This window comes from Lacerta agilis, chromosome 13 (genome assembly GCF_009819535.1).
Source record: "Lacerta agilis isolate rLacAgi1 chromosome 13, rLacAgi1.pri, whole genome shotgun sequence".
NCBI classification, from domain to species: domain Eukaryota; kingdom Metazoa; phylum Chordata; class Lepidosauria; order Squamata; family Lacertidae; genus Lacerta; species Lacerta agilis.
This window is the reverse complement of record NC_046324.1, coordinates 37,710,140-37,735,971: the sequence shown is the minus strand read 5'-3', so window position 1 is coordinate 37,735,971 and position 25,832 is coordinate 37,710,140. Positions and strand designations below refer to the sequence as shown.

The window sequence follows — 25,832 nt, the reverse complement described above, 5'->3', positions numbered from 1 at the left end:
GGGTACAAAGGGTTAAAATAAAAAGTCTACATCCCTGTGCATCATAGTTCTGATCCACCCTCTTCACATCTGCTACATACTGTTTATAAAAAAGGCAGGCAGATGCCAAGTTTTTATCATCTCATGTAGTTTGACGCTGCATGAAAACCACTGAGAACTCACACAGCCTCACTTGCTCATCTCTGGTCCAGGTGTTCAGTCTTGGTGATGCACTAGAATATGAAAGAACTCTGGCAGCTGGCCAAGACAAAAATCCCATTGCATTTATGGTGGGATTAGGTTGCTTTGCAAATATGCCTAGTCTAGAATTTCCCTTTAAGCTTACATTTAAGTGTTCTGAAGACAACAGGTGTTTCATATCCTTTTGCAGGTTCCCCACCCCAACCCCAACCCCAGGTTTTATAGTTAGGAGAAAATGTTGCATAGGGTGTGAGGAACAGGGGCGTAGCAAGGGGGGCGGGGGGCCCCGGGCAGCGCCCCTGCTGAGGGTGACAATTTGGGTGGTGGCCCCGCCCCTGGACTTTTTTTTTAATGTAATTTAAAAAAAAGTAAGGCTATTTTAGGCACTGCCGGGGTGGAGCCGCAGGTGTCACACCCCCCCTCGCTGGCTGCCCCTGCGGCTCAGCCCCGGCAGCACCGAAAATAGTTCCCCCCTTCCAGCGGCGGAGCTTGGCATGGAGGCAAGGGGTGGGCCAGCGAGGTGGGGTGCCACCCCCTCCTCGCTGGCCCGCCCCTTGCCTCTATGCCGAGCTCCGCTGCTGGCTGGCTTGCGGAGCTGGGGCATGGAGAGGGGTGGGCCAGCGAGGAGGGACACCCCTCCTCGCTGGCCCGTCCCTCTCCCTGCCCCGACTTGCACTCCGCCAAGGGAGCCCGGGCGGCGGATTCGGGAGTCTTTGCAGCTCGCAGAGAATCCGCCGCCCGGCACCCCTTCGTACAGTGGCTGCTCACGCAGGCACGAGCAGCCACAGCGCAAAGGGGGGCTGCCGCCGAGTAGCAGCTTCAGGAATCTCCCGAAGCTGCCGCCCGGCACCCCCGGGGGTGGGGCGTCGCGTGCATCATGACATCATGACGCACGCACTGCAATGCCCCGCCCCCAGGGGTGCCTCTGGGCTTCCCGCCCCAGGCAGCCAAGGGGCTAAGAACGCCACTGGTGAGGAATAATTAAACTGGCTTCTGTTGTAGCAGCTAGATTGGAGGCACTCAAGAAAATATAAGTGAACTACCTGTAGGTCATAAACCTTAAGCTTTCTTTTCTTTTTTTATAAATGACATCTACAAATTGTCAATAGGTAGTGTTGTATTTCCTGTTTTGAAGTTCATTTTATATAGCAAATTGTCTGCTGACAAATCTTTTGAACAATAATTTTTAATACCTGCTTTAGTCATTTCTTTCAGTCGGTGTTTAACCTTTAACAGCCCATTAGAACAGATCTACTAAAAAATGAATTACTTTTCCTTTGAAATCAAGTTGTAGTGGAAATTTTGTGTGGCTTAACCAAGGGCAGGATTTAAACATCTCACTGTTGTATGTTCAAACTAGGAAAGTGGAGGAAGAAAATGAAAAAAGGTATACAAGGAAAGATATTCCTGGACCACTTCAAGGCAGGTGGGTAACATAATCGTGAACCATGGTTTTATATTGTATCCTTTATCGTCCCATGCTATGCATACAGAAGGTCTCAGGTTCCGTTCCTGGCTTTTCCAGATCTCAGGCACTAGGGCTGGGGGAGAAACCTTGCTTGGAAGGTCAGGGTAGACAATATTTCACCAAATGGACCATTGGTATGTATAAGGCAGCCACATATATCTAGCATACAAGCTGCCAAGAATACACTTAACCAGGGTGTTCTCATTCAGTAGATTGTATTGGCAGAGTGGCATAAGCAAGGAGACTAGTCCCCTGTCAGCAGCAGCAAAATAGACAGTCTCTTATTCGTGCACTTTGGTACTTTTGGCACACTATTCAAATCAGTCATTTAATTTACTCGCTCAGCTAACCTGTCAATAATGCATTGCGCAATAAAACGGCTTCAGTGGATTGTGCTCCTTGTGGTTTTTTTAACACTGAGTCAGGGTGGAGGAAAATAACCGTTGATAATTTCTTTTTCCAAGTCCCTGGAGTGTATTTATGTTGTGTTACTAGAGAAATCATAATCTACATTATTATTTCAGAGTTCACAGTGCATTTCTAGACAAAATATTAAAAGCCTCTCAACAAATTACTGAAAAAACTATAGTGATGCATTGGTACATCAAAAGGGCCTGATTTTTTGCTTTCTTTTTCTCTCCTTAGTGGACAAGACATGGTGAGCATTCTCCAGTTAGTTCAGAACCTTATGCATGGAGATGAAGAGGAGGAATCGTTGCAGTCTTACCGGTAAACAATTATACTTGTTGGTTTGGACCCAAAGGTGTTCTGCTTACAGGAGCGGCTGTCTTACACCTGCTGCTAGAGTGTTGCATGAGAAAAACTGAAAGCACATGCAGTAATGTTCCTCCACCTGCTACATCACACGTATGACCTCTGCATAAGAGCAGCTTAACTGTTATAGCTCTTACTTGAGCTTTAGGTCAGTGTTCGTAGAATGATGCTAGGGGCTGTTTTACTTTCCACTCATAGTTATTGGGATTAATAATAACAACAACATTTTCCTTTATTATTAAATTCATAACTTATTTAAACCTATTTATATCGGGGAACACAAGAGGGCACGCTTAATTAAAGGCTTTGTATATTCCTGATACAATAAGATACTCAGATAAAGCAAACTAGATTCATTTTTTTCAGACTGCTCTCTCTTAAAGAGATATGTGCTTTGCTTCATTACATTATTAATGGAAAATTACATGCAGCATGAAATATTCTCTGCTCTGGTGGCCCCATTTCTTCAGATTGCCTGTAACTTTCAGAACACTGAATTGATGACAATCTGGACAATCTGGATCTTTCAGGACAGAGGTTCTAAGTGGACTGCAAGCCTAAATTTCTGCTGGAAATAGCTCTTTTTGAGGAAATGGCTGCAGCTCCTCGATAGACCATAAGCTTTACATGCAAAAGTTTCCAGGTTCTACCTGTGGTATCTCCAAGTAGGTTTGGAGAATATTCCTGTGCGAAATCCAGGGGTAGCTCATGATGGCAGAGGCGTAGAGGCACTGGATGGCCACTGCTGCTGATGTGGAGCTCCCCTGATCTCACTGCTGCTGACTTTCCTGTCCCAAACAGGGCACCACTGCTGCCCGTGGGAGCATGTCACTGCCTTCTCCACTACAGCCACCTGCCCATGAGCCACAGCTGCTGAACCCTGGTGAGCTGTTGCTGGTCAGTTCAGGTGGCTGCTTACATGCTGCCTTTGCAATAAAACATTCCAGGCATCTTGCAGTGCAGCATTAGCATACAATAAAAGATTAACCAATAACATTAAAAACCCCGCAGGGACAGCAAGTAAGATAGCTTAAAACCAAATGCCTGTCTAAAAATAAAGCTCTTCACAGAGCAGCATAGGAATATGCAAGGGGAGCTGTTTTATTGGCTTTAAATATTGTATCAGTTTTAAAAAATTTGACGTACACCTCTTTGGGATATTCACAATATCAATATTTGAAATACAAATACGGCTTAAACACGAGTTCCAGGAAAATCAACGCATGACCTATTTTCAGGAGGTTTTCAGAAGGATTTGCTGAGCAAAAATGAGACGCATGATTTCTTTTTTTGCAAATATTTTTTTTATTTTCATCATCTTACAAAACACAAATATACATGTCAAATAAGGTTTTACAATATTACTAAACTCCGCCGAGTTTTTATTGACTTCCTCCCCTCTCTTCTCTGGCTTTCTAATTTTTCCTCTTTCCTACGCTTTCTCTTCTTTTCTCTTTTCTTCTTTCACATGTTTTGTTATCTTCATATTTTCATTACTCATTTGTCCTGTTACAAGAATTCCATTATACCCCGTAAGTGCTTACACCTCCTTATAGTCCTTTATATATTCCAGAAATTTACCCCATTCCAATTGAAACCTTTGATCCTTTTTTTCTCTTATTTTCCCAGTTAATTTTGCCAACTCTGAGTATTCCAATACCTTCCTTCTCCAATCATTTATTGTTGGTACCTCTTTTAATTTCCACTTTTGCGCCAATAGTACTCTCGCGGCTGTGGTGGCATATAAGAAGAGATTTTGATCTTTTCTTTCAATCTCTTCCCCTACTAACCCAATCAGGAAAGCCTCTTGTTTTTTTGGGAATGTATACTTAAAAATTTTCTTTAATTCATTATAAATAGCCTCCCAAAAAGGTTTGACTTTTTCACATGTCCACCACATATGGTAAAACTCACCATCCTTCTTCTCACATTTCCAACATTTCTTATCATATTTTTTGTACATTTTTGCCAATCTTACGGGTGTGAGATACCATCGATACATCATTTTCATGATGTTTTCCTTTAACAATATACATGCCGTAAATTTCATATGTTTTTTCCATAAATTTTCCCACATTTCTAATTGTATATTGTGACCAACATCTATCGCCCATTTTGTCATTACCTCTTTAACTTCTTCATCCTTAGTATGCCAATCTAATAGATAATCGTACATTTTAGATAATAATTTCTCGTTACCCTCTAAAATATCCACTTGGAATTTTGATTTGTTACTGTCGAAATTACACTTTCTTTTGTCTTCATTAAATAGGTTATATATCTGGTGATATTGGATCCATCCTGTCAATTTTTCTGCTATCTGGTCATATGCCTTAATTTTCCAATCTTTATCTGATTCGATTAACAATTCCTCATATGTTACGTAATCTTCTTCTTCCATATTTATTTTTTTTATTGTTAATATCTCTTTGGGGGAAAGCCATCTGGGTGTTTTTCTCTCCACCAGGTCCTTGTGTCTTACCCACACTTCATATAAAGGTTTCCTAAATACATGTGCCAGGAATTCCCTGTGCACTTTCACTTTACCTTGCCAAAGGTAGGAGTGCCAGCCGTACCTATTATTAAAACCCTCCAAATCTAGCAGCTCCTTATCCTTCAGCACCATCCACTCTTTAAGCCAGATCATGCACGAAGCCTTGTAATAAATTTTTAAATCCGGCAATCCAAAGCCCCCTCTCTCTTTTTTATCTATTAATAATTTATGTTTGATTCTCGGGCGTTTGCCTTGCCAGATGTATTTTGACAAATTTTTCTGCCACTCTTTTAACTGGCTTATTCCCTTGATTACCGGTAACATCTGGAAGAGAAACAAGATCCTTGGTAGGACGTTCATTTTTACACTTGCTATCCTTCCCCACAGTGACAAACTTAATTTACTCCAGATTTCTAAATCTCTTTTGATTTCTTTCCAGATAGGCTCATAATTATCGCTAAACAGATTTATATTTTTAGGTGACAGCCAAATTCCTAAATATTTAACCTTTTTTACCGCCATAATGCCATATTTATTTTGTAATTCTTCCGTTTCCTTCCCGCTTAGATTTTTAACCAACATTTTTGTTTTTTCCTTATTTAGCTTGAAACCTGCTAATTTTCCGAATTCTTCTATTGTTGTTAACATCTCTCCCACACTTTGCATTGGATCTTCTAGAGTCATTACAATGTCGTCCGCAAACGCCTTCAGTTTGAGCTCCCTCTTGCCGATCTTAATTCCTTTAATATCTTTTGTGGCTCTTAATTTATCTGCCAGAACCTCCAATACAACAATAAAAAGCAATGGTGATATCGGGCAGCCCTGTCTTGTGCCCTTTGTAATGTTAAATTTATCTGTTAGAGCCCCGTTAATCACCAATTTTGCCGACTGTTCTTTATAGATGGCTTTGATTCCATTTAAAAAGTGTTCCCCCACCTCCATCTTTTTTAAGATCTTCATCATAAATTGCCACGACACATTATCGAAGGCTTTTTCGGCGTCGATAAAAATTAAAGCCGCTTTCTTGTCTATTTTCAGATCCAAATATTCAATTAAGTCCACAATTGTTCTGATGTTATTTTTCATCTGGCGGCCCGGAAGGAACCCCGCCTGATCCCTGTGAATTATTTTGTTTAAGGCCTTTTTCAATCTCTCTGCTAAAATGTCCGTAAATAATTTGTAATCTAGGTTCAATAATGAAATCGGCCGGTAATTTTTTTCATTTAACAAATCTGTGCCCTGTTTTGGAATTAAGGTGATGAAAGCCTCCTTCCAAGAGTCCGGGACCTTTCCATTAATTAAAATTCTATTCATCACCTCCAGCAATTTTGGTGTCAGCTGCGGTGCCAATTCCTTATAATATTTTGCTGATAAGCCGTCGGGACCCGGGACCTTCCCTCCCTTCAGCTTTTTTATTGCACCTTTAAGTTCTTCCTCTGATATTGGACTGTTCAGTTGTTCTTGGTCTTCCTTTGATATTCTCTTTGGCTTATTCTTATCCAGATATATGTCCATTTCTTCTTCCTTCTCTTGATTTTCCTGGTATAATTTTTTATAAAATTCTTGGAATATATTTTTGATATCTTTTGGATTTTCTATTAATACATCATTCTTTCTGATTTTGTTTATTATGCTCTGCTCTTTTCTTTTTTTCAGCTGCCACGCGAGTAGCTTGCCCGACTTATTAGCATATTCAAAATTCTTTTGTCTCAGCCATTTTAATTTCCATTCTATTTCCTGATTAGTTAATGTTTCAAATTGGTTTTTTAGCCCCTTAATACTTTGTTTTAAATCTTGATTCTTTGGATGTAAAATTAATTGTTTTTCCTTATCTTCTAATGCCTTTAATATTTCTTCTTTCTTCTTCTCTCTTTCTTTCCTTTTGCCAATATCTTGAGATATCATAAAACCCCTTAACACCGCCTTGCTGGCGTCCCAGACCACGTTTAAATCCGTTTCTTCATTTGAGTTCAGTTCAAAATAGTCACTTAGAACCTTTTTTGCCTTTTCTGTTATTTTTTCATCATTAAATAGGCTCTCATTCATTCTCCACCTAGTTCTAACACCTTCTCCTTTTAGTTCCATATATATGGCATTATGGTCCGATAAGGTTCTGGGATGGATCTCTACTTTATGTACTTTTAATAACAATCCTTTCGTGACCCAAATATGATCTATTCTCCCTGAGCTTTTGTTAGGTTCTGAGAAGTATGTATATTGTTTTATCCCAGGATGTTTTGCCCTCCATGCGTCTATTAAACTTAAATTTTCTGTTAATGTAAAAAAAGCCTTTGGCAGTTTACCTTCTGAGCCCGAGCTCCTTGATGTTCTGTCTAACATTGGGTTCACTACCCCATTCATGTCACCCATTAATATTTGTTTTTGATCTGCAAATTCCAACAGGATTTCCTCCAGCTTTTTGTAAAATTTGGCCTTTTTATTATTCGGGGCGTATATTCCTACCAATTGTATTTTCTCTCCTTGCCATGATATTTGTACGATTACTATTCTCCCTTCTTCATCTTTATAAATCAGTTTGGGTTCCAACTTCTGTTTTATATAAAGAACCACCCCTCGCTTTTTCTTTTTATCTGCCGATACAAAGTCCAAACCCAATCTTTTATTTATTAGTATTCTCTTGTGTTTTTTGGCAATATGGGTTTCCTGTAAACATACAATGTCTAACTTTTGTTTGTTCAAAACATGTTCGACTTTATTTCTTTTGCATTTATTATTCAAACCATTTATGTTCCAAGATTGAAGCTTTAAAGTCATGACTCCGGATTTCTTGTTGAGTCTTTCTACAACTTGGTGTTCTCTCTGTCCTCCTCTTCCTGTTCCTCTTCCTCTTCTCTCTCTTCACTTTCCTGTTCGCTTCTTTCTCCTTCTCCTTCTTCTGCAACATTGGTGGTCGTTCTAATGTGTTTCTGGCTTGCAGGCTTCAGAACGTTGGAGAACAGGGTCACATGGCTCTTTTAGGACACAGCCTGGCAGCTTACATCTCTGTGTTGGACAGAGAGAGGCTCAGAAAGCTCACATCCAGGATCCTTTCTGACACTACACTGTGGCTGTGCAGACTTTTCAGGTACCCTGCATTATGAATGACTTGATTATAAACATTACAGTAAAAAAAACCCAAAAAAACATTCTGAGTTATAATCCCAAATATATGAAAATGATACAGTCAGTTGGAGTGGCAGTTTTGAAGGTATGAGGCAGCCAAGGTATTCATTGATTGCACAAACCTTACTTCTCCGGTGTGAAACTGCAGTCGTTCAGAGGTAGTTGGACTCCAGCTCCCATCAGCCTCGGCTAGCATGGTCAGGAATGATAGGGGTTTCAGTCCAAAAACATTTGGAGGACCATGGATTCCTGACCCCCTGCTTACTTGAATCTTATTCTGGACAAATAAGTGAACCTTTTTATGTGACTGTTCTGTTCATTTTAAGTCTAAGGACAGTAACTCTCCCCCCCCCTTGAGCATTCAGAGTAGAAAGTGTCTTCCCTTTCTGCATAATTGTAATGTTTGGTAAGTGAAGTAGTGCCTTTTCCATGAGCTCATATTTAAGTAATCATTTCTCTTAACAGGTTTGAAAATGGGTCAGCGTATTATCATGAAGATGACCGTGAGGGCCTTTTAAAAGTCTGCAGACTCGTGATTCACTCGCGCTACGAAGACTATACAACTGAAGGTTTTAACGTGCTGTATAACAAGCAGCCTGTTATATACATTAGCTCTGCAGCCAGAGCAGGCTTGGGACAAGCTCTTTGCAATCAGGTAAAATGGAACTTTTGGCGTCTTATCTGTAAGTGACACTTTCTTTATCATATCCCCTTAGCTGGTTTCATTACGCATCTATACTTTCTATTGAAATATCCTTGCATCTGTGAAATAAACCTGTCTCTCTTACTCACATTCAGATGGTATCTTTTTATTCTGATGTCCTGTTGTTGCAGAATGTTATAGCTGAGGGAACTCTGAAGGTTATTTGACCTGACTGCCTGCCTGCATTCACATAGAATTTTCTGTATTCCACTTAGTGTGACCACAGCCCTGCATACAGTTTGGCTTCAGTGGGATTTAACTCACTTGATTGGATGCAGAATTGCAGCCTATATCTTATCCAAGTTAAGGTGCTTGCCACTGTACCTACTGATGGGAGCCAGTGTAGTGTAATGAGACCCCTGGTTGACCCTGAATCCAATGTGGATGCCCCCCACCCTGCCCCCAATTCCTTCAGGCAGGCTCTTGTTTCGTTTTAAATTAAGGTGCTTGGCATGTGTTCATCAGTTTAAACTTTTTATGTTGTTCCTTCAAATAAAAATGCTTGGAGGCTGCTGGGGGGGGGAGTGTGGGGTGTCTTCATAGCTGTCAGAAGGGAGGGCCAATCGGCACTCAGTATAGGCTGCTTATGCTGGAAATGGGGAAAACCGATGGCTCCTGAGCTCAATTCAGTTTGTAAAATTAGACATCTGGCCCAAAAGAGCTGTGCAGTCCACTGGGGGCTTACTGCTCAAGATATAAATTAAAAAAATGTCCAGTGTATCTGAAACAGTGTATCTGAAGAAGTGTGCATACGCACGAAAGCTTATACCCAGAACAAACTTAGTTGGTCTCTAAGGTGTTACTGGACAATTTTCAATTTTATTTATTTATTTTGACTGCGTCAGACCAACACTGCTACCTACCTGCTCAAGATATGTACATCTATACATAGAACTTAATGACCTCCTTCCTGTGACACACTTTACCTGTGCCAGGTGGTCCTTCTCTCAGATTTCCACGTATGAACCAAGGTTGGGTCCGTTGCATTTCAGTTCTTTTTAAACCTCAAAGTTATGGTTAACGTCAGTGGCCGTTTTCTTTTCCAAATGATAGAGTAGCTATGCGAGATTGAGGCCTTTCAAGCTGCAAGCTAAGCCTTTGTTTTCTCTATTCTGCCATGGCATACCTCCTCACTTAAATTACACACACATTATACTTCATCAGTTTAGATTTCTCAACTTTACTTTTGTTTACATGTTGAGAAACATAATAGTGCTTTGGCCCCTATCAAAAAGGTTGCCAGCCTGGTATTCCACAAAAAGGGCATCACAACTGATAAGGCCCATGGCTAGGTCCCCATCTCCTTCTCCACCCACCCCTGCAACAGTATCTCTGGCCAGACTGTCATCTACTGGGAAAGGTGACCCGTCAGGTATTTAAACCCCCAGCCTTTTAGGGCTTTATAAATTAGTGACCTTAACCTGTGTTTAGAAAGAGTGCAGATCACGGTGAATGGTTGCAATGTGACTCTGAATAAGCACGGTGCTCAAAAAACTAGTTTGGCACCCATCTTAGCCTTTTTCAAAAACATGCACAAACATGGAAATCTGAAATGCTCGGATCAGGTTAGGGATATACCGTAACTTCTGTCTCTTCCCTCTGCAGCTTGGTTTGCCTCTTTCCTGCATGTGCCGTGTGCCTTGTAACACAATGTTTGGATCTCAGCATCAGATGGTAAGTTTGAGCAGAAGCAGCAGCACACGGCCTTGTTCCATTTGTGTACATAAATAATTGTTCCCTCCTTTGCTTGGTGGCAGGATGTTGCTTTACTGGACAAATTGATTAAGGAGGACATTGACTCTGGAAAGCTACCAATATTGCTAGTGGCCAATGCTGGTAGGTATCATTAGCAGATGAAATTTAACTACTACTCCCCCCCCCCAATGCACTTTCTTGCCTACTCCCAATAGAACCTTAAATTTCTAATTTATAAATAGAATGCTGTTAACTGGCTACTTTATATCTGAGTTGTCAGGCTCAGTCCTAGTTTTCATGGACGTAGCAAACCAGTGTCTGGTCTGTTCCACTTCAGATTTGCAGGTGGGGGCTCCCATGATGGAATACCCCTCCTCACTCACTCACCAACCAACCTGACTTAAGAAGTCTAGAAGCCTCTCTTCTTTTAAATGAGAGCTAGGATTGTGCCCACAGAAGAGAGGGAGGGAGAGTATGCTAGCCAGTGCCCAGCCAGTGCCCAGATGACAGCACCAGGAGTGTTCCAAAGGAGGAGAAGCTCCCACTCTGGTCCCTCTCATTGCAACATTAATTGGACTCTGGGTGGGGCCTGCATGCAGCAGCACAGCTGAGCCATGCACCAAGTCTTAGTAGGGCTGGTTGACTGCACCCCTGGCTAATCCTTTCTCCCCACCCCCATATGCTAGGTACAAAGAAAGGTGCCTGCTGAAGGTGGAGGATCTTGATTTCCCAAAATTTAGGGCTCAGATGGTCACTGAGTTGCTTGGACAGTTGAAGTGCTCCATGCAAACATGCTTATCAAAATAAAGCCCCCATTTCTGGGCACCATACTGTTAAAACCACAAGGCTACTGGAGTGTAGCTTGAGGCAGGACAAGCACATCAGGTGGCTGGAAAGGGAAGCCATGCTCTCACATCCCCACCATGCGTTGATTGGGAGGCAAATATCCTTAACACAGGAAACCTGCCCTGGGGCAGTTGTTGCTAAAGGAGTATTGGAAATAGAAAAGACGGAACGCTGCACTACTTACAATAAAACTTTACTTTGTTGAAATGGAATTCCAAGTAATTTTGAACCTAACAAAGTGCCTAGGAGATGTGTTCATGTTAAGTGGCTGCGGCCATTAGTGGCCAATCTTTTTTGCGTTTGGATTGTTCCTCTTCCCTCTCTATGCAGGTACACCAGGAGCAGGGCACACAGACAAACTTGGGCGACTGAAAGAACTCTGTGAGCAGCACAGCATGTGGCTACATGTTGAAGGGTACAGTGCCATTTTAATGTAATGTTAAGTTGACTAACTGTGCATGAGATCCCCATGAAGGTAAATAACACGTGCACCAATGGCATGGCCAGGTTTGTGCGTGGTTTTGCATCTTACTTCTTCATTAGTAGCTCCCCATCCTGAAATACAATCCCCTTTTAAAAATCTCCTAAACGAAAAACAAGCGAAGTGATTGTAAAAAGGGGGAAGGCAATAGACACCATTGATTTAAAAAATGGGCAGATTTTGTTGAGCATGTTTTCAGGGAGCTGTTTCAGGGAGAGTTTTAAAGGACAGTACAGTGCTGTGCAAGAACTACCTCTGTTGAGAAGAAGGGTTTTACCTATATTGCCAATGTGCAATGCCATCGCTAAGAAAAGGAGTTTGCTAGGCTGCAAGCCCACTGAGCATGCTTTGTGCCCCCCCCCCCCCGCACCGGCCCGTGGTGCATAAAGACATTCCAAAGGCCTATTTTATTGCTGTGTATTTGTGGGAAACAGAGACACGGGAAACTGCTTTGTGCTAAGGCAAATGTTTCTTCTGCGACAGGTTTACATACTGGAATGAAGTTACAAATGAAGTGGGTGGACAGAAACATTAACATCTAGCCCTTAACCACTAACAGGATTAAAACGAAGTGTCTCTTTCAGATCCAGAATCTTGGAATAAATTCCAGTTTCTGCAGCATTTGCATTAAACATATACATACAGCTTCCCTAAGCACAGAATCATATAATATTTAAAATAAAACTAAAGCAAAATGTTAGCATTTAGAGAAGGGAAGGAATATCCAGTGTAATCTAAAACTGAGTTTTCTTGTTTCTTTCAGAGTGAATTTGGCTACTTTGGCTTTGGGTTATGTCTCGTCATCTGTACTGGTATGTTTCTGCTTTCTTCAGTCTGGGTTTAGGGCTGGTTTGGGGACTGAATTTATTCTGTCTCTTTTCATACCATTGATTGTGATATCTTCCTGGACCAACTGTTCAAGATGGGTTTTAGAGGTGCAGTGATTTCATTATACCTACAGTCAGGTCCAGATAGTAACTTTAGGGGAATGCTTTTTGGCTCCCTTGAACTTGTGCTATGGGGTCCTGCAGGGCCCTCTTTTTGGTCCCCAGTGTTGTTTAACATCAACGCGAGGCCATTGACAGCAGTCATTTGGAGTTTTGGTTCAGGTGTTGTCAGCATATTGACAGCAATATACAGATGACAGGCAGCTCCATTTCTCCCTTGGTAACTTGAGCTCTGAGCTACTGCAAAGTGAGGCTGCCTTGGCCTGGAGAGAGATATCTGACGGCATGCAACACCTCTGCTGAAACATCTGCAGTGGCTGCCCATATGCTCCAGGTTCAGGACTCTTGTATTAATATACCAAGCCCTGAAGAACTTGGATTCAAAATACCTTAAAGACTTCCTTCCCCCTTCCTTCCCCCAGCTTGATCACTGAGATCATCTGGAAGATGTCCTCTGTGTTTCAGAGGCCCAGCTGTCTTCAGCTAGAAGTCAGGCATTTAGTGTTGCCGAAATTCCACAAATGTGGCCTACTCTTCCCGCAAAGATCCAGGAGGCATCCTTACTGCTAATTTTCAGGAGTCTCCTGAATACTTTTTTATGCCAACAGGCTTCTGAATTTGTTTAATCCCCACCCCAAGTTGAGCCAGTCATTTTTATGATCGTTTTGTTTTGTTTTAGGCTGGTCTCTCATTTTTAGAAGTTTGGCTGGTGGGTTCCATTGTTTTGAGTTGCACTCAAATAATATACCGGTAACTGTGCCTTCTTTTCTGCAGGCCGCAACCAAATGTGACAGCATGACCCTGACTCTGGGGCCCTGGCTAGGTCTCCCAGCAGTGCCTGCAGTGACTCTCTACAGACATGAGGATCCTTCTTTGGTAGGCTTATTTCTTTGTATATATGCTCACTGCTTGATCCACAGCTCCAAAAGGTTGGCAACCCCTGCACCCACCCTGAATTTTTCACATACGATGGAATAACGAATCCAGCAAAAAGTAATGAATGCAAATATGTTGTTGTTTTGTTCACAGTCCTTGGTTGCAGGCTTGACCTCTAGCCAGGCAGTTGAGAAGCTGCGTGCTCTGCCTCTGTGGCTCTCCTTGCAGTACCTTGGACACGATGGGATTGTGGAAAGAATAAAACACTCATCTCAGTTGGTAAGAAGTTGGGCATTGCTTTGGCTCATCTCCACGGATGAGCTGGCATTTCATGTTTTACAATACATAGTGGTGTTGCTGCATTCTCAGTCTCCAGCCAAAGAAGAGATGAGTTATTTGTGTGTCATATGCATATGTGAGATGTAACACAGGATACCTGCAAATGGGTTGCACAAAGTGGATTATTATTATTATTATCCAATACTTTGGCCACCTCATGAGAAGAGAAGACTCCCTGGAAAAGACCCTGATGTTGGGAAAGATTGAGCGCACAAGGAGAAGGGGACGACAGAGGACAAGATGGTTGGACAGTGTTCTTGAAGCTACCAACATGAGTCTGACCAAACTGCGGGAGGCAGTGGAAGACAGGAGTGCCTGGCGTGCACTGGTCCATGGGGTCACGAAGAGTCGGTCACGACTTAATGACTAAACAACATTATTATCCATCAAAGTAGCCATGTAGGGCTGATTCTGGCCAGAGAAACAATGTTAGGGGAGGAGATTTTAAGTTTTCCTGTACACACCTTTGTCCTGATCTGAATTCCCTCTTTGGGGGCAAGGCAGGGGGAAGAAAATATAGCTGAGTATTTTTTGTTTAAAGAAAAATCCCCAGTGGAGATAACAGAGACTTTGGGGGGGGGAGTAGGGCTTTAGATTGGGGGAAATGATGCAAATAAAGACATTTAAAGACCCATCTTCATATGATGCTGCTCCATTCAAAACTAGGGTCTTTGACAGCTGCTTTGAAGTAACTTTGTTCAAGCACAGAAATCTAATCATATGTCCATCACATCATTTACCTGAGTCTTGTAATATAATGATTCACTATTTGAAAGAGGCAGCTGACCAAACATTTAAGCTCTACAGCTTCTCCATGTTCCCAAGGAGAAACAGAGGTGGTGCTGCGGAGCAGGGCTTGATTGGCAAACTGCAAATGGTTGCTGATATCTGAGCTTCTAGTAGAGGAAGTCTTTTACAGGCTTCGTATAATTGTTTGCCAACCCTCTGGTGGTGAGAGCGTGAAACAGTTGACACATCTTGTCACCAGTTCTGAAAGACGTTGGCCACAGCCTCCCTGTGCTTGGGGCCTTGCCCTTTTGATCATGGGCCTGCATGCTGCAGTGAGTCACCGCTGTGCGTTTTCCCAAGGCATTTCCTGGATAAAAGGTGTCAGGAAGTAGGGCTGACATCAGCAGGATTTTTTCCTTTTAGTTGCTGCTATTTTCTGTATTGTTTTAAACGGCCTCTTTGCTGTTTCTGTTGTATTCTGTAAAGCACCTTTGAGATGTGGGTGGGCCGTGATTAATAAATGAACAATCAGGCACTTGTTGAGCCTTGGCAGAGGGGCTGCTGCCCATCACCCCCTGCCTCTTGTGCTACAGCCTCACTCCTCCTAGCTTTGTTGTCTGCTCATCTGCCTTCCCCAAATGTGGAAGCAACAGCAAGACCAAAGAGAACACACAGCCACAGCCGCAGCAGCAGCAGCCTCCACTTGCCTTGTGGAGCACTGGGGCAGATTGGGACCAGAAGAGGAAGTGAAAGTGATTGGGCAGGGGTGGCAGTGGGAAGGAGGAGGAGAGGGTGGCTGGGGGACCCCCTTAAGGCATCTTGTCCCAAAAGCCCTAAGAGTCAACCCTGATGGAAAACCCCAGCTGATGGAGGCAGGGGCGAGTGTTGGCCATATACCTCATTGTTTTTAGCTGCTTGGTGAGTCATTTTCAGTCCCCTGCCTCCTCTCCACCACATCTCTAAAAGCTGTTGTGTTTTTTTTTTTTAAAGGCCTAATCAGGCCTTCCTTGTTTTCCTCCTTTCCTTGTTTTGGGAAGTGGTCTTTTTAAGTATCCACTTGGCAAAGATGACTGGCACCTGCTCTATATTGTTCTTGCTGCTTGGGGAAAGTGCTCCTGTTATCCCCCTTCCCACTGGCATTAGTGTGTGATGCACACCCTTACCAGTACATTCAGTTATCACAGTTGAAGGGATACACTTTTCCCACTTATACTCAGGACAGTTGCATGTACTTGGGTGAGTACGCTTTGCCCTTTTTAATGAGCACTGGATGAGCATCTTACGTATTTTGTATCGTCATTTGTTTTATATTTTTTCTGGTTTCAATTTGCTTGTCTTTGATTTCTTCTGTCAAGTCAACTTGAAATGCCTTCTTTTGTATTAAGTGGCTGAGAAATGTTAATAATGGTGATGATCCGTAAAACAGTGGTACCTCCGGTTGCGGGCAGGATCTGTTCCGGGGCTCCTGTCAGATCCCGAGCTTTTCGCTACCGGAGGTGCTTGTGCGCATGCGCACGGCGCAGTAGAGCACTTTTGCACATGCGCATGCAGCGAAACCCGGAAAAATACTTCCAGGTTTGCTGTGTTCGTATCCTGAAGTTTATGTAACCAAAGGGTTACGTAACGCGAGGTACTACTGTACTTAAGGGGTGCCCTCATCAGAGCCCTCAGAAACCACCCTTTGTGTATGCAATAATTGACCAAAAGCCAGTAGAGGTGAATAGTTTGTGTTGCTAAGGAACGCACCATCCTAGGAAGACTGTGAATATTGCTCTGTTTTTTAATAATTTAATTGATTCTTTGAAAATCTTCATGCTGCAGCTTTCAGGCTTCCCAACAGGGGCCATTTAGGAAGCTTTTATAGGTGGCTGCAAGAGCAGCCTACTTGTCTTTCGACCAGGGGGATGCGGTGGTGTTGGAATACTTCATGATGGCTTGAGGTGCCTTTAAATTAAAGCAGCTAAAGGCAAATTCATGTTGCCATTTAGCATTTTATGTTGCAATTTTTAAAAAAGTGTGAAGTGCTTTAGGATCTTGATTTCAACCTCACGAGGACTCGCTGAGCAAATTTGTTGTTATTCCATTTACAGATGAAGGAGGGACTAAGACTAGTCTGCATCTTAGATTGATTCTGGCTTGCCACTACAAATTTAAGTCTTGATCGAGCTGTCACACCCATCAAGAACTTAATGAGTTTTGTAATGCTTATGTAGTTGTTGTTTGCTTAATCTCTTTCCTACTCCCAACTTTCACCTGCTCTTTTAGAGTCAACGGCTGTTGGAAAACTTGAAGAATCAGGATTTTATTAAAACCTCAGTAAGTTTTCCTTTTGCATCTTAATTTTTTAAAACAATAGCAACAATATATTAAGCCCATAACCCATCCTATCTTCTTGACACATTCCTGTTTCAGCTTAGGAAAAGTGGCCTTGTTGCATACATAGTACAGTGACAACAGTGGCAGACCTTGAGGTCTCAGATTTCAGCGGTGCCCTGTGCAACGCCAAAATTTGGCGCCCCTTCCCTGCCTCTCATGCTCCATTCCAAATCATAGTTGCAAGGTCCTCTGCAGTGCCCCTGAGGCTCAACGCCCAGTGCAACTGAACTGGTCACGCTTCCCTATATCCACCTCTGGTGATAGATTTTAGACAAAATCCAAGACAAACGGGCAAGGCCTTGTAACCAATCTGGATGGTTGTGTAAAGGAGTATGTTTGAAACCCTCTGAGATTCCTTGTCTGCATAAGCTGAGCTGTGGGTCTGGGATAATAACACCTGGCATAAGTGGGAGGTGTTTTACCACCTTGGGGAATTCAGTGGGTCTTACACTCGTGAAAATGCTGATTGGATTGCAGCCTTGGTTTTTATATTTTACTTTATCACATTTATAGCCTACCTTTCTTCCAAGAAGCTCAAGGGTTGCATATTCTTTTTGTTCCAGTTTTATCCTCACAGCAACTCTTGAGTTAGGTTAGGCTGTGAGACTGTGACTGGCCCCAGGTCACCCAGGGAGTTCCATGGCTCAGCAGGGATTTGAACCCTGGTCTCCCAGATCCTAGTCCAGCCCTATAAACCACTATGCCACGCAGGCTGTCTTTCAAATCCGATATCTTGGTTCTCTTGCAATTTGAATGTTAGCACTAATACCAGGTGTGATAATGACATGGCCCCCTAGAGAATTAATTTTCTGTAAAAAGCCTTAAGATGCTCTCACAACATTTTGGAACGTGGGTTTTATTTATTTATTTTCTGAATGTCCCATTTCTAAGGTTGAAGATGAACTTAGCTCTCCTGTGGTGGTATTTAAGTTTTCCCCAGAACTGTCATCCATAGGTGAGTAGAGTTCAGTGAAAATACATTATAATCACAGATAACATTGCTTTTGCTGATTTTTTTATTATGAACACGTTTGAAATTTGAATTATTATAAAAGAGATCTGTTTTGACTAAAATAGCAAACACAAGTTCTTTCATTTTGTTGGGTGTGTGTGTGTTAACATCAATACAGTCATACCACTACGGGTTGCGTTCATCACAGGATACGAATGCGCCGAACCTGGAAGTTCGTTCCGGGTTCGGTGATTTGCGCATGTGCAGAAGCGCAAAATGACGTCATGCGCAGAAGTACCGAATTGTGTCGCGCTGATGCGGCTCTTCATGTTGCGTTCTGCTCGTGTTGCGAACGGGGCTCCTGTGAGGTACCACTGTACTGAACTTAAGGCCCTATTTTTGAAGTTTAGTCATCTGTATTTCCCCTCACAATACTCTCCTTCCTTGGAAGTTTTTAAGCAGAGGCTGGATGGCCACCTGTCGTGGATGCTTTAACTGAGATTCCTGAAATGCAGGGGGTTGGACTTGATGATCCCTGGGGTCCCTTCCAACTCTACAATTCTATGACTCCCCCCCCCCCGGCTTTTCTTCAAAGGTGCTGCAGAGGCTGCAGCTTTGAACAGAGGACTATTTCCCTACCATAAAAGTCTGGGGTTTTAAAAAAAAGCAGATTTGTTGTTGAATCCACTGCAAACCCAAGAGCTGTATCCAACTAAGTTTAATTCAGAGTATACCCACTGAAATTAATAGACCTAAATATGTATGTCATGCTCATTAATTTCAATGAGAAAAACTTCCCTGAGAATAACTACTCTTGGGAACAACCCTACATTTCTGATTTGGATTTGAATCCCTCCCACAAAATACTGACACTCTGGAGGGCACTCAAAGGCAGGATACAACTGTAACAATAGCAGATCCGTGTCATTTAATCACTTGCTAAAAGTTCAAATAAATACAACTGTCTTCCTAGGGCAAATATTTGGCAACTTGTATCCTGTGGGTGTTTGCTTTCTAATATGCAAAATTAAAGTGTGTGGTTGTCTTCTTTTTCTAATGGTAAGCTTCAAGCACAGTATTTTTACATGCATTACAGACAATTTTAGCTCTGGAACATAAAAGGGAATGAAAATGCAATTTACTGTAGAAACAGTTAAGAGGTAATTCTTAAGATATGGTTTGAAAACACACGGGGTCACTTTTTGCTACAGAAAATAAAGGAACACTAGTTGGAGCAGTTAATATGTACAGCCTGTACCCAGTTTTAGTCATACTCAGAGTAGACCTATTAAAATGAATAGCCCATAATTTCAGTGGGCCTACTCGGAATAGGATTTGGCTGGTTACAGCCCATAAACGGCAGAGCTCTCTCTGATCTCATGCATTATTCCTGTTGACAATTCCTGTCACATTTTCGCATTCAAAGCTGCCACAAGTCTCTTGTAAATTTAGATTATGTGTGGTTTCAAATCAGAGTCAGGTCAAGCATTTGTTACGACCAGTGCATCAAAGTGCTGAACATGTTGTGCTTCAAAACCTAAACCTTCCAAACTTAAGTTCTTGGTTCCATGTCCAAAAAGTGCATTATATAAAATATGAAGATATGAATGTTCACTTCTGTATCAATTCAAGGGAGAAAAGTAGGATGAATGAATTAATCTTTAGCCTCTGCCAAAATATTTTTAACCCAAGAAATTCAGTTTCCCTTTTTCTTTGAATTCAGATCATATGTTACATTCTGCCCAAACACCTACAATTACTGGCAATGAGAGATACATTTGTGATACTTTTAATCAGTGGGTAAGTATTCTTCCTTATCTCTTCATAGGCATGCCAGACATTGGTCAATCAAACATTTTAAGTATAATCACTGACAGCTTTGTGCAGATGAAAACAATCCAGTACATGCTGCTTCTATCAGCTCTTTCATCTGACAAGCATTTCATCTGAATGACTTGAGTGGGTTCTAAAATTTACTGATTCATTGCAGGAGCAGCTGCTATATTGTCCCCAAAGCAGCATCCAACCCTGTACACTCCAAAGCAGGCATAGGCAAACTCGGCCCTCCAGATGTTTTGGGACTACAGTTCCCATCGTCCCTGACCACTAGTCCTGCTAGCTAGGGATCATGGGAGTTTTTAGTCCAAAAACATCTGGAGGGCCGAGTTTGCTTATGCCTGGTCTATAGTGTTGCAACAGAGCATAGACATGGAGGCAGCTCTTGGTGGCATGGCCTTGATTGATTGAGTATACTTATATTCTTCCTTTTCAAAAAGAGCTGTGCCCATAGCAGCTTACAGGCTCGTTTTCTGTGCCCTCAATTACGGTATTGTGTTAATCTTCCCCATGAGGTCACGCTGCTGTTGGGAGCGGTACATTCCACCTGCTCAGCTTTTTGAACTTGGGGATGGCGCTCAGAGTAGCTAAGCATCCCCCCCCAGTTGCGTGCACAAGCAGCCTGATTCCGAACAGGCTTTTAGAGAGAAGATGGTTGATGGTCAAGTTACCTACGGCAGAAACTAGGGGGACAGACCAAAGCATGATGCAGGAGCACTCGCAGAAGCGTAGCAGATCTGGAGGCTCATGCGTTACTTGGATGGGAATCCCATGTACATTACCATGAGCAGAGGGGCCCACAATTTGGGACTGGCCTCAGTAGCCAAGCAGATTATTGTGGTTGCCTCTTCCTTCCCTTTTGGTGGTGTGGCTTTCAAGGCACATCTGCTGAATTGGAACCCTGCATGGTATGTTCTCAGGTGGAACCAATGGCATGGTCTCTTTGACCCTGGGGTCAAAGTTCTGAATCTTAAAGCTGATTTATATTGAAGCAGAAGATTAAACATAAGGCAGTGCCTAATGTTTTTTTGTTATATTTTCATGTATGTAAAATACCTTCCTATTGCTGTAACGTTATTTGCTTTATTTATTTATTTATTTATTTATTTATTTATTTATTTATTTAAAAAATAAAAAAGCTAAGCTGAGACCAAGGAAGCTCTGCCTATCTTTCTCATGGGAAAAGGAGGCACAGAGTTTGCCCATCCTTCTGACCCACGGCCAGAGAACTTGCAAGTGCCATGACCAAGCAGCAGCCAAGGAACACTGCCGCCCCCCCCCCCCCGACCTCCCTGCTTCTGGAGCAAGAAAGGCTGGCAGACTGCGTGGCCAAGGCATTCTGATTGCTTTGACAATGCAGCAGCCAAACTACCCCAGCCTTCCTTATAACTCCGGGGATGCAGAAAGGGTGAGGATTGCTTTGCAGTTGCTGGAAAGACACACACCCAGCACATCTGCTTTTCTGAGGCTGGGAAGATGGCTAAGGCTCCTTGAGCTGAGCAAAAACCACAACAGACACTAAGCAATGTGGAACAAAAAGGGGGGACTGACTGGGAGTAGTACAGGTACATAGGTAGATGAGAGAGAAAAAGGGGAGGAGTGAATGAGTTATGAGTAATATGATCAATAACACCCCTTTAATCTTGCTTTGTCTCATCAGCTGGGAGAGCAGTTGTCTCAGTTGGTGCCTGCCAGTGGAGTTGACTTGGTAGAACTGGAGGATGAAGGCGCTTGTGTACGTTTTAGCCCATTAATGACTTCTTCAGGTAACTGGATGCATTTAACAAAAAATAAATAAAAAATGGGGGGTGGGGGTTGTTGCAATCCATATACAGGCAGTGACCATTTCACAAAGGGGTTCCATTCTTGATCACCATGTGCATTGGCGGAGTGCCCCTAAGTGCCCCCCCACTCTGTTACTCCCCTGTTCTACCCTCATTTGGGTCATACCCAACTTTGAGTCTTAGCCAGTGTTCAAAACTCCTATTGTTCTAGGCACATTTTGTGACAGGGAATTTCATGAGCGTGAGCAGTTTCTGAGCTCTGGGCACAGTATTGCACCTAAGATTTCAGTTTAAAACTGCAGAGTGGAAGGAAAGGAGGACCTTTTTCTGCCTCCTCACTTCCAGCTAATCTCTAAAGACTGGAGAAGAGACCCTCTAAAGAATATTGGGGGGGGGGGGGGTGGGCAGGGGAAGGACTAGACCATGTGAAAAATGAACTTAATATTTTAGCTGCAGTTCATTCATTTTCAGCTTTGTATTCTTGTTATAAAAAAGCACGCTTAGACATTCCATTGTTGTACCCATAACCTAGAATTAAGGTGCTATTTAGCTCCTAACTTTCATACCTCAGTTTCTAACATTGGTCTTAGGTAACCTACTTAAAACACCACCTCCACATATGAGTGAAATTATTCACTTTTCTTTTCTTTTTCTATTAAAATTGTCACTTTTTAAAATTCCCTGGAGACTCTGCCAAAATGCATTCTGAAAACCTGTACTCCTGTACATACACCACAACTTATAACAGTATGTATCTGTAAAACACTTTTCATCCACAAGTTAGTATAAACCTTTGGAACTGGTCATTTGGTTTTCTGGAGAATTTATGAGCAAAGTTAATCTTCAGTATTCTCCTGCAAAGCTGTCTTTTGCTTCATTCCTATTTCCAGCCATAATTTGTGAGTCAGTTTTCCCATAAGGGCAATACACCATATTCTCTTTTACCAAGCATTCAAATGTGCACCTTCTAATCCTTCCAGAATGTGGGTATAATCATACGTGCTACCACTAAGAGGAATACTGTCGCCACACCCTTGCCAGCGTGTAGGCGAATCACGTTTACGCATATATGAAAGTTTAAAGGGGGTTGAACACCATTTCTGAACAGTGCTGCTGGCCTCTGTGTTTACCATAGAACATGCTAATCAACCAAGCGTTTCAGTTTTAGGAACTGAAGTGCAAGATGTTGACCAGTTGGTGGACTGCCTTAAACTGAAGATCCCAGTGCTGACATGCACATTGCAACTCAGGGATGAGTTTGAGCAGGAAGTGAAAAGAACTGTAGGTCTCGCCTATGTTGAAGACCTCAGCTGGCCAGGCCTTGGAGTGGTAAGGTGAGTGGCTGCTCTGCACAGACTTCCTCAAGGCTCTTTGAGAGCTCTAGGCTGCATACAGATGTATAGATCTTCAGCAGTGAGGCTGCTGTGGATCCATGTGTGCCCCTTTTTAGACGGACACGCAAGCTTCCAAACTGAGCTCGGGAGCAACCAGTTCTTCCTGTTTCCAGGAGAGTTTGGCTGTGTGGTTTGCTCATTGTTTGACCCAGTAGCCATTGAGAGGCATATCCTCCATGAATTTGTCTAACCCCCTTTTGAAGCCATCTGAGCTAGTGGCTGTCTCGCCAAATATTTCAGCAGCAAATTCATTGGAAAGAAGTATTTCCTTTTCTTTGTGCTGAATCTGCCACCATTCCACTTTACTGGATGTTTTCTTCCTCCTCCGAGTCGTTACCATTTACTACCATTTTAACATTTGCATAACGTCAAAACATATTTGATCATGGTTTCCCACTTTGGTATTTTCGAAGTGTCTTTTTATTTTTCCAGTGTACTCATAGGGTTTAAACAGACTACAGTACATGCATACTTCTGGAGTAAATTTGTGCAAAGCACAAACGACGGTGTGACTGAAAATTTTCAGTAATGTTGGCATGGTGTACAATGAATAATGGAGGCAAAATTTCTGCAAACTGTTCTTGGACAGCAAGATAGGATTTTACAATTTTTACTGCAAAACTCTACCACTAGCATAAATAGTCCATCTGAATTGGTTTTGAAAGGTACGAGGGGCAGAATGAAGACAAACAGGAGAAAGAAGTGGAGAAGATTAACAACGAACTATTGAAAAAACTAAATGAGCTGGAATCAGATCTGTTGTTTTCCTTAGGTAATAAACTACTTCTGAAACTATTCAGTGGGGCAGTGAAATGATGGGGAAGTCTAGGTATTGGGGTGTGTGTGTAATCCCCTGTAGCAATTCAATAATACTGGTTTCTCTACCAAACAGAGGAATTTTGCATTTTTATATTTAGCTTCCTTTGGTCACTTTTAATTCTTCTAGTCGCAAAATTTTAAAATTCTCCAGAATTTGGAATTTTCAAAAAGGGATTAAAAGTGGAAGAGAGAAAGAGAGAAGCACTTTTGATGGGGAAGGGCTGTGGCTTACCCTGAATCCAGGGGCCCTAAAAGTTCTATTTAAAAATAAGTTTGACACCTATTTAAAACAAGCATGTTTACGATTTCTAAAGTGTTTGTGAACCTCATTCTACCTCTTTACCCCACTTCTCAGGTCCAGAATTTGGAGGGGAGAAAAACTGTATTTATATTGGAATGGTCACTGAGGACCTTGATGTTTCTGAGCTGGTTGAAACTATTGCGGCAACAGGCCGAGAAATCGAAGAGAATTCAAGGGTATGTACTGACCGTACAAAACTGCAGAAAGGCAGCATAATGAGCAGACCTCTTCTTGGTCATACTGATTGCCTTGCGCTTAGTTTTCCTATAGGCCCCTTAATGATAAATGTATTCTCCTTCTAGAAGCTACCTGTATGCTAGTCTGTTGCCACAAAAATGACACACACAACTTTGGCACTTACTTGACTTCTTTCCCATAAAACACACACTCTCTCTCTCTCTCTCTCTCTCTCTCTCTGTGTGTGTGTGTGTGTGTGTGTGTGTGTGTGTCTTCCTTTATTCAACGTGCCACTTCATAAATGGCTAACATTTGGATTATCACAAGGTGTTAAGCACATAAGAACTGATTCATGAGCAAAGCAATTAACTACTGGCTTAGGAATTGCCTCCCCTCCCTGCTCCAGCATCTTAATTAAATTGATCATTACGGCTCCCTTCTACGTTTTTTTTTTTTTTTTTTTTTTAATCCAAATAAATAAATCACTTAAATAGCTCATGATAGTTCCATTTTAATTCCAGGGTGGTTAACTTTCTGTAGGGCAGCAAGTAATTAATGAATAGATTTTATTTCCTTGGGGGGGAAATAATGAACTACCCCACAGCTTCTGGTTACAGCTTGCTTCCTTTCCAGCTGTCATCAATAGCAAATCCAGAGACTATTAACACACTGAGCGGCTTGCTGCTGGAGAGTAACATGCAACCACTTCCTGGTCTCTTTTTAGTGCTACGCTGTGCTGAGCTAAGCCAACAATTGGCCTAGCATGTCATCCAAACCAGGACGAGCTGTAGCCAAGGTTTGTTCTTAGCTTGCCATGCTGTGCAAACCTAGCCGCTGATCGAGCTGTGAACAGTGGCAAGCACCTTAAAGCAGCATTCATAGAACCTTAGAGTTGGAAGGGACCCAAGGGTCATCTAGACCAACCCCCTGCAATGCAGGGGAGTTGACTGTGGCAGAAGGGGAAAGAAGGCCCAGTCCTATTAGTGCCTGCAAAACAGCTGTGCATGCACCAGGTTTTTTTTTACCCTTTGTAAGCTCAGCTAGCACGCTCAAGTCAATATGGGCAGTCATCCATGGTTCTTGGTACTCCTACATTGGAGGTAATGCACTAGTAACACTATACCGGATCAGGAATACAAGAAATGCTAATAACGTGTGCTGTTCAATTTCTAATCAGCTGCTGGAAAACATGACTGAAGTTGTACGGAAAGGCATACAGGAAGCGCAGGTTCAGCTGCAGAAAGCAAATGAGGAAAGACTCCTTGAAGAGGTGAGTGCCCCGAGTTAAGCCATTTCCCTGCAGCAGCAGCCACGCACTGCATCCTGTTTCTTGGCAGCACACTGATCTTTTCCCCAACCACGTTTGTTTTCTCAGGGGCTGCTCCGACAGATTCCTGTAGTGGGCTCTGTGCTCAACTGGTTTTCTCCATTTCATGCTTCACCAAAGGGAAGAACGTTTAACCTAACAGCAGGTGGGGTGAAACTTGATTATATCAATGATTTTGGGGGTTGAACCAACATTAGCAACTTGCGAGAGC

General features: G+C 42.5%; 1 protein-coding gene across 2 annotated transcripts in view; it reads left to right on the top strand.

The window, feature by feature from the left end:
- Positions 1-25,832, top strand: part of PDXDC1 (pyridoxal dependent decarboxylase domain containing 1) — a 39,280-nt gene that overhangs the window by 11,537 nt on the left and 1,911 nt on the right. Inside the window, exons 3-21 of one of the 2 annotated variants that reach the window (XM_033168102.1) lie at positions 1,541-1,606; positions 2,294-2,377; positions 7,855-8,001; positions 8,505-8,694; positions 10,348-10,416; positions 10,500-10,578; positions 11,614-11,698; positions 12,528-12,576; positions 13,486-13,587; positions 13,741-13,866; positions 16,921-16,971; positions 17,923-17,986; positions 19,707-19,783; positions 21,480-21,585; positions 22,766-22,937; positions 23,663-23,769; positions 24,172-24,293; positions 25,472-25,564; positions 25,670-25,766. In XM_033168102.1, the coding sequence (XP_033023993.1) occupies positions 1,541-1,606; positions 2,294-2,377; positions 7,855-8,001; positions 8,505-8,694; positions 10,348-10,416; positions 10,500-10,578; positions 11,614-11,698; positions 12,528-12,576; positions 13,486-13,587; positions 13,741-13,866; positions 16,921-16,971; positions 17,923-17,986; positions 19,707-19,783; positions 21,480-21,585; positions 22,766-22,937; positions 23,663-23,769; positions 24,172-24,293; positions 25,472-25,564; positions 25,670-25,766 (1,886 nt within the window). Of the gene's footprint in view, positions 1-1,540; positions 1,607-2,293; positions 2,378-3,556; positions 3,705-7,810; positions 8,002-8,504; positions 8,695-10,347; positions 10,417-10,499; positions 10,579-11,613; positions 11,699-12,527; positions 12,577-13,485; positions 13,588-13,740; positions 13,867-16,920; positions 16,972-17,922; positions 17,987-19,706; positions 19,784-21,479; positions 21,586-22,765; positions 22,938-23,662; positions 23,770-24,171; positions 24,294-25,471; positions 25,565-25,669; positions 25,767-25,832 lie in introns of those variants that run through there. The other variant, XM_033168103.1, reaches the window with a different exon arrangement.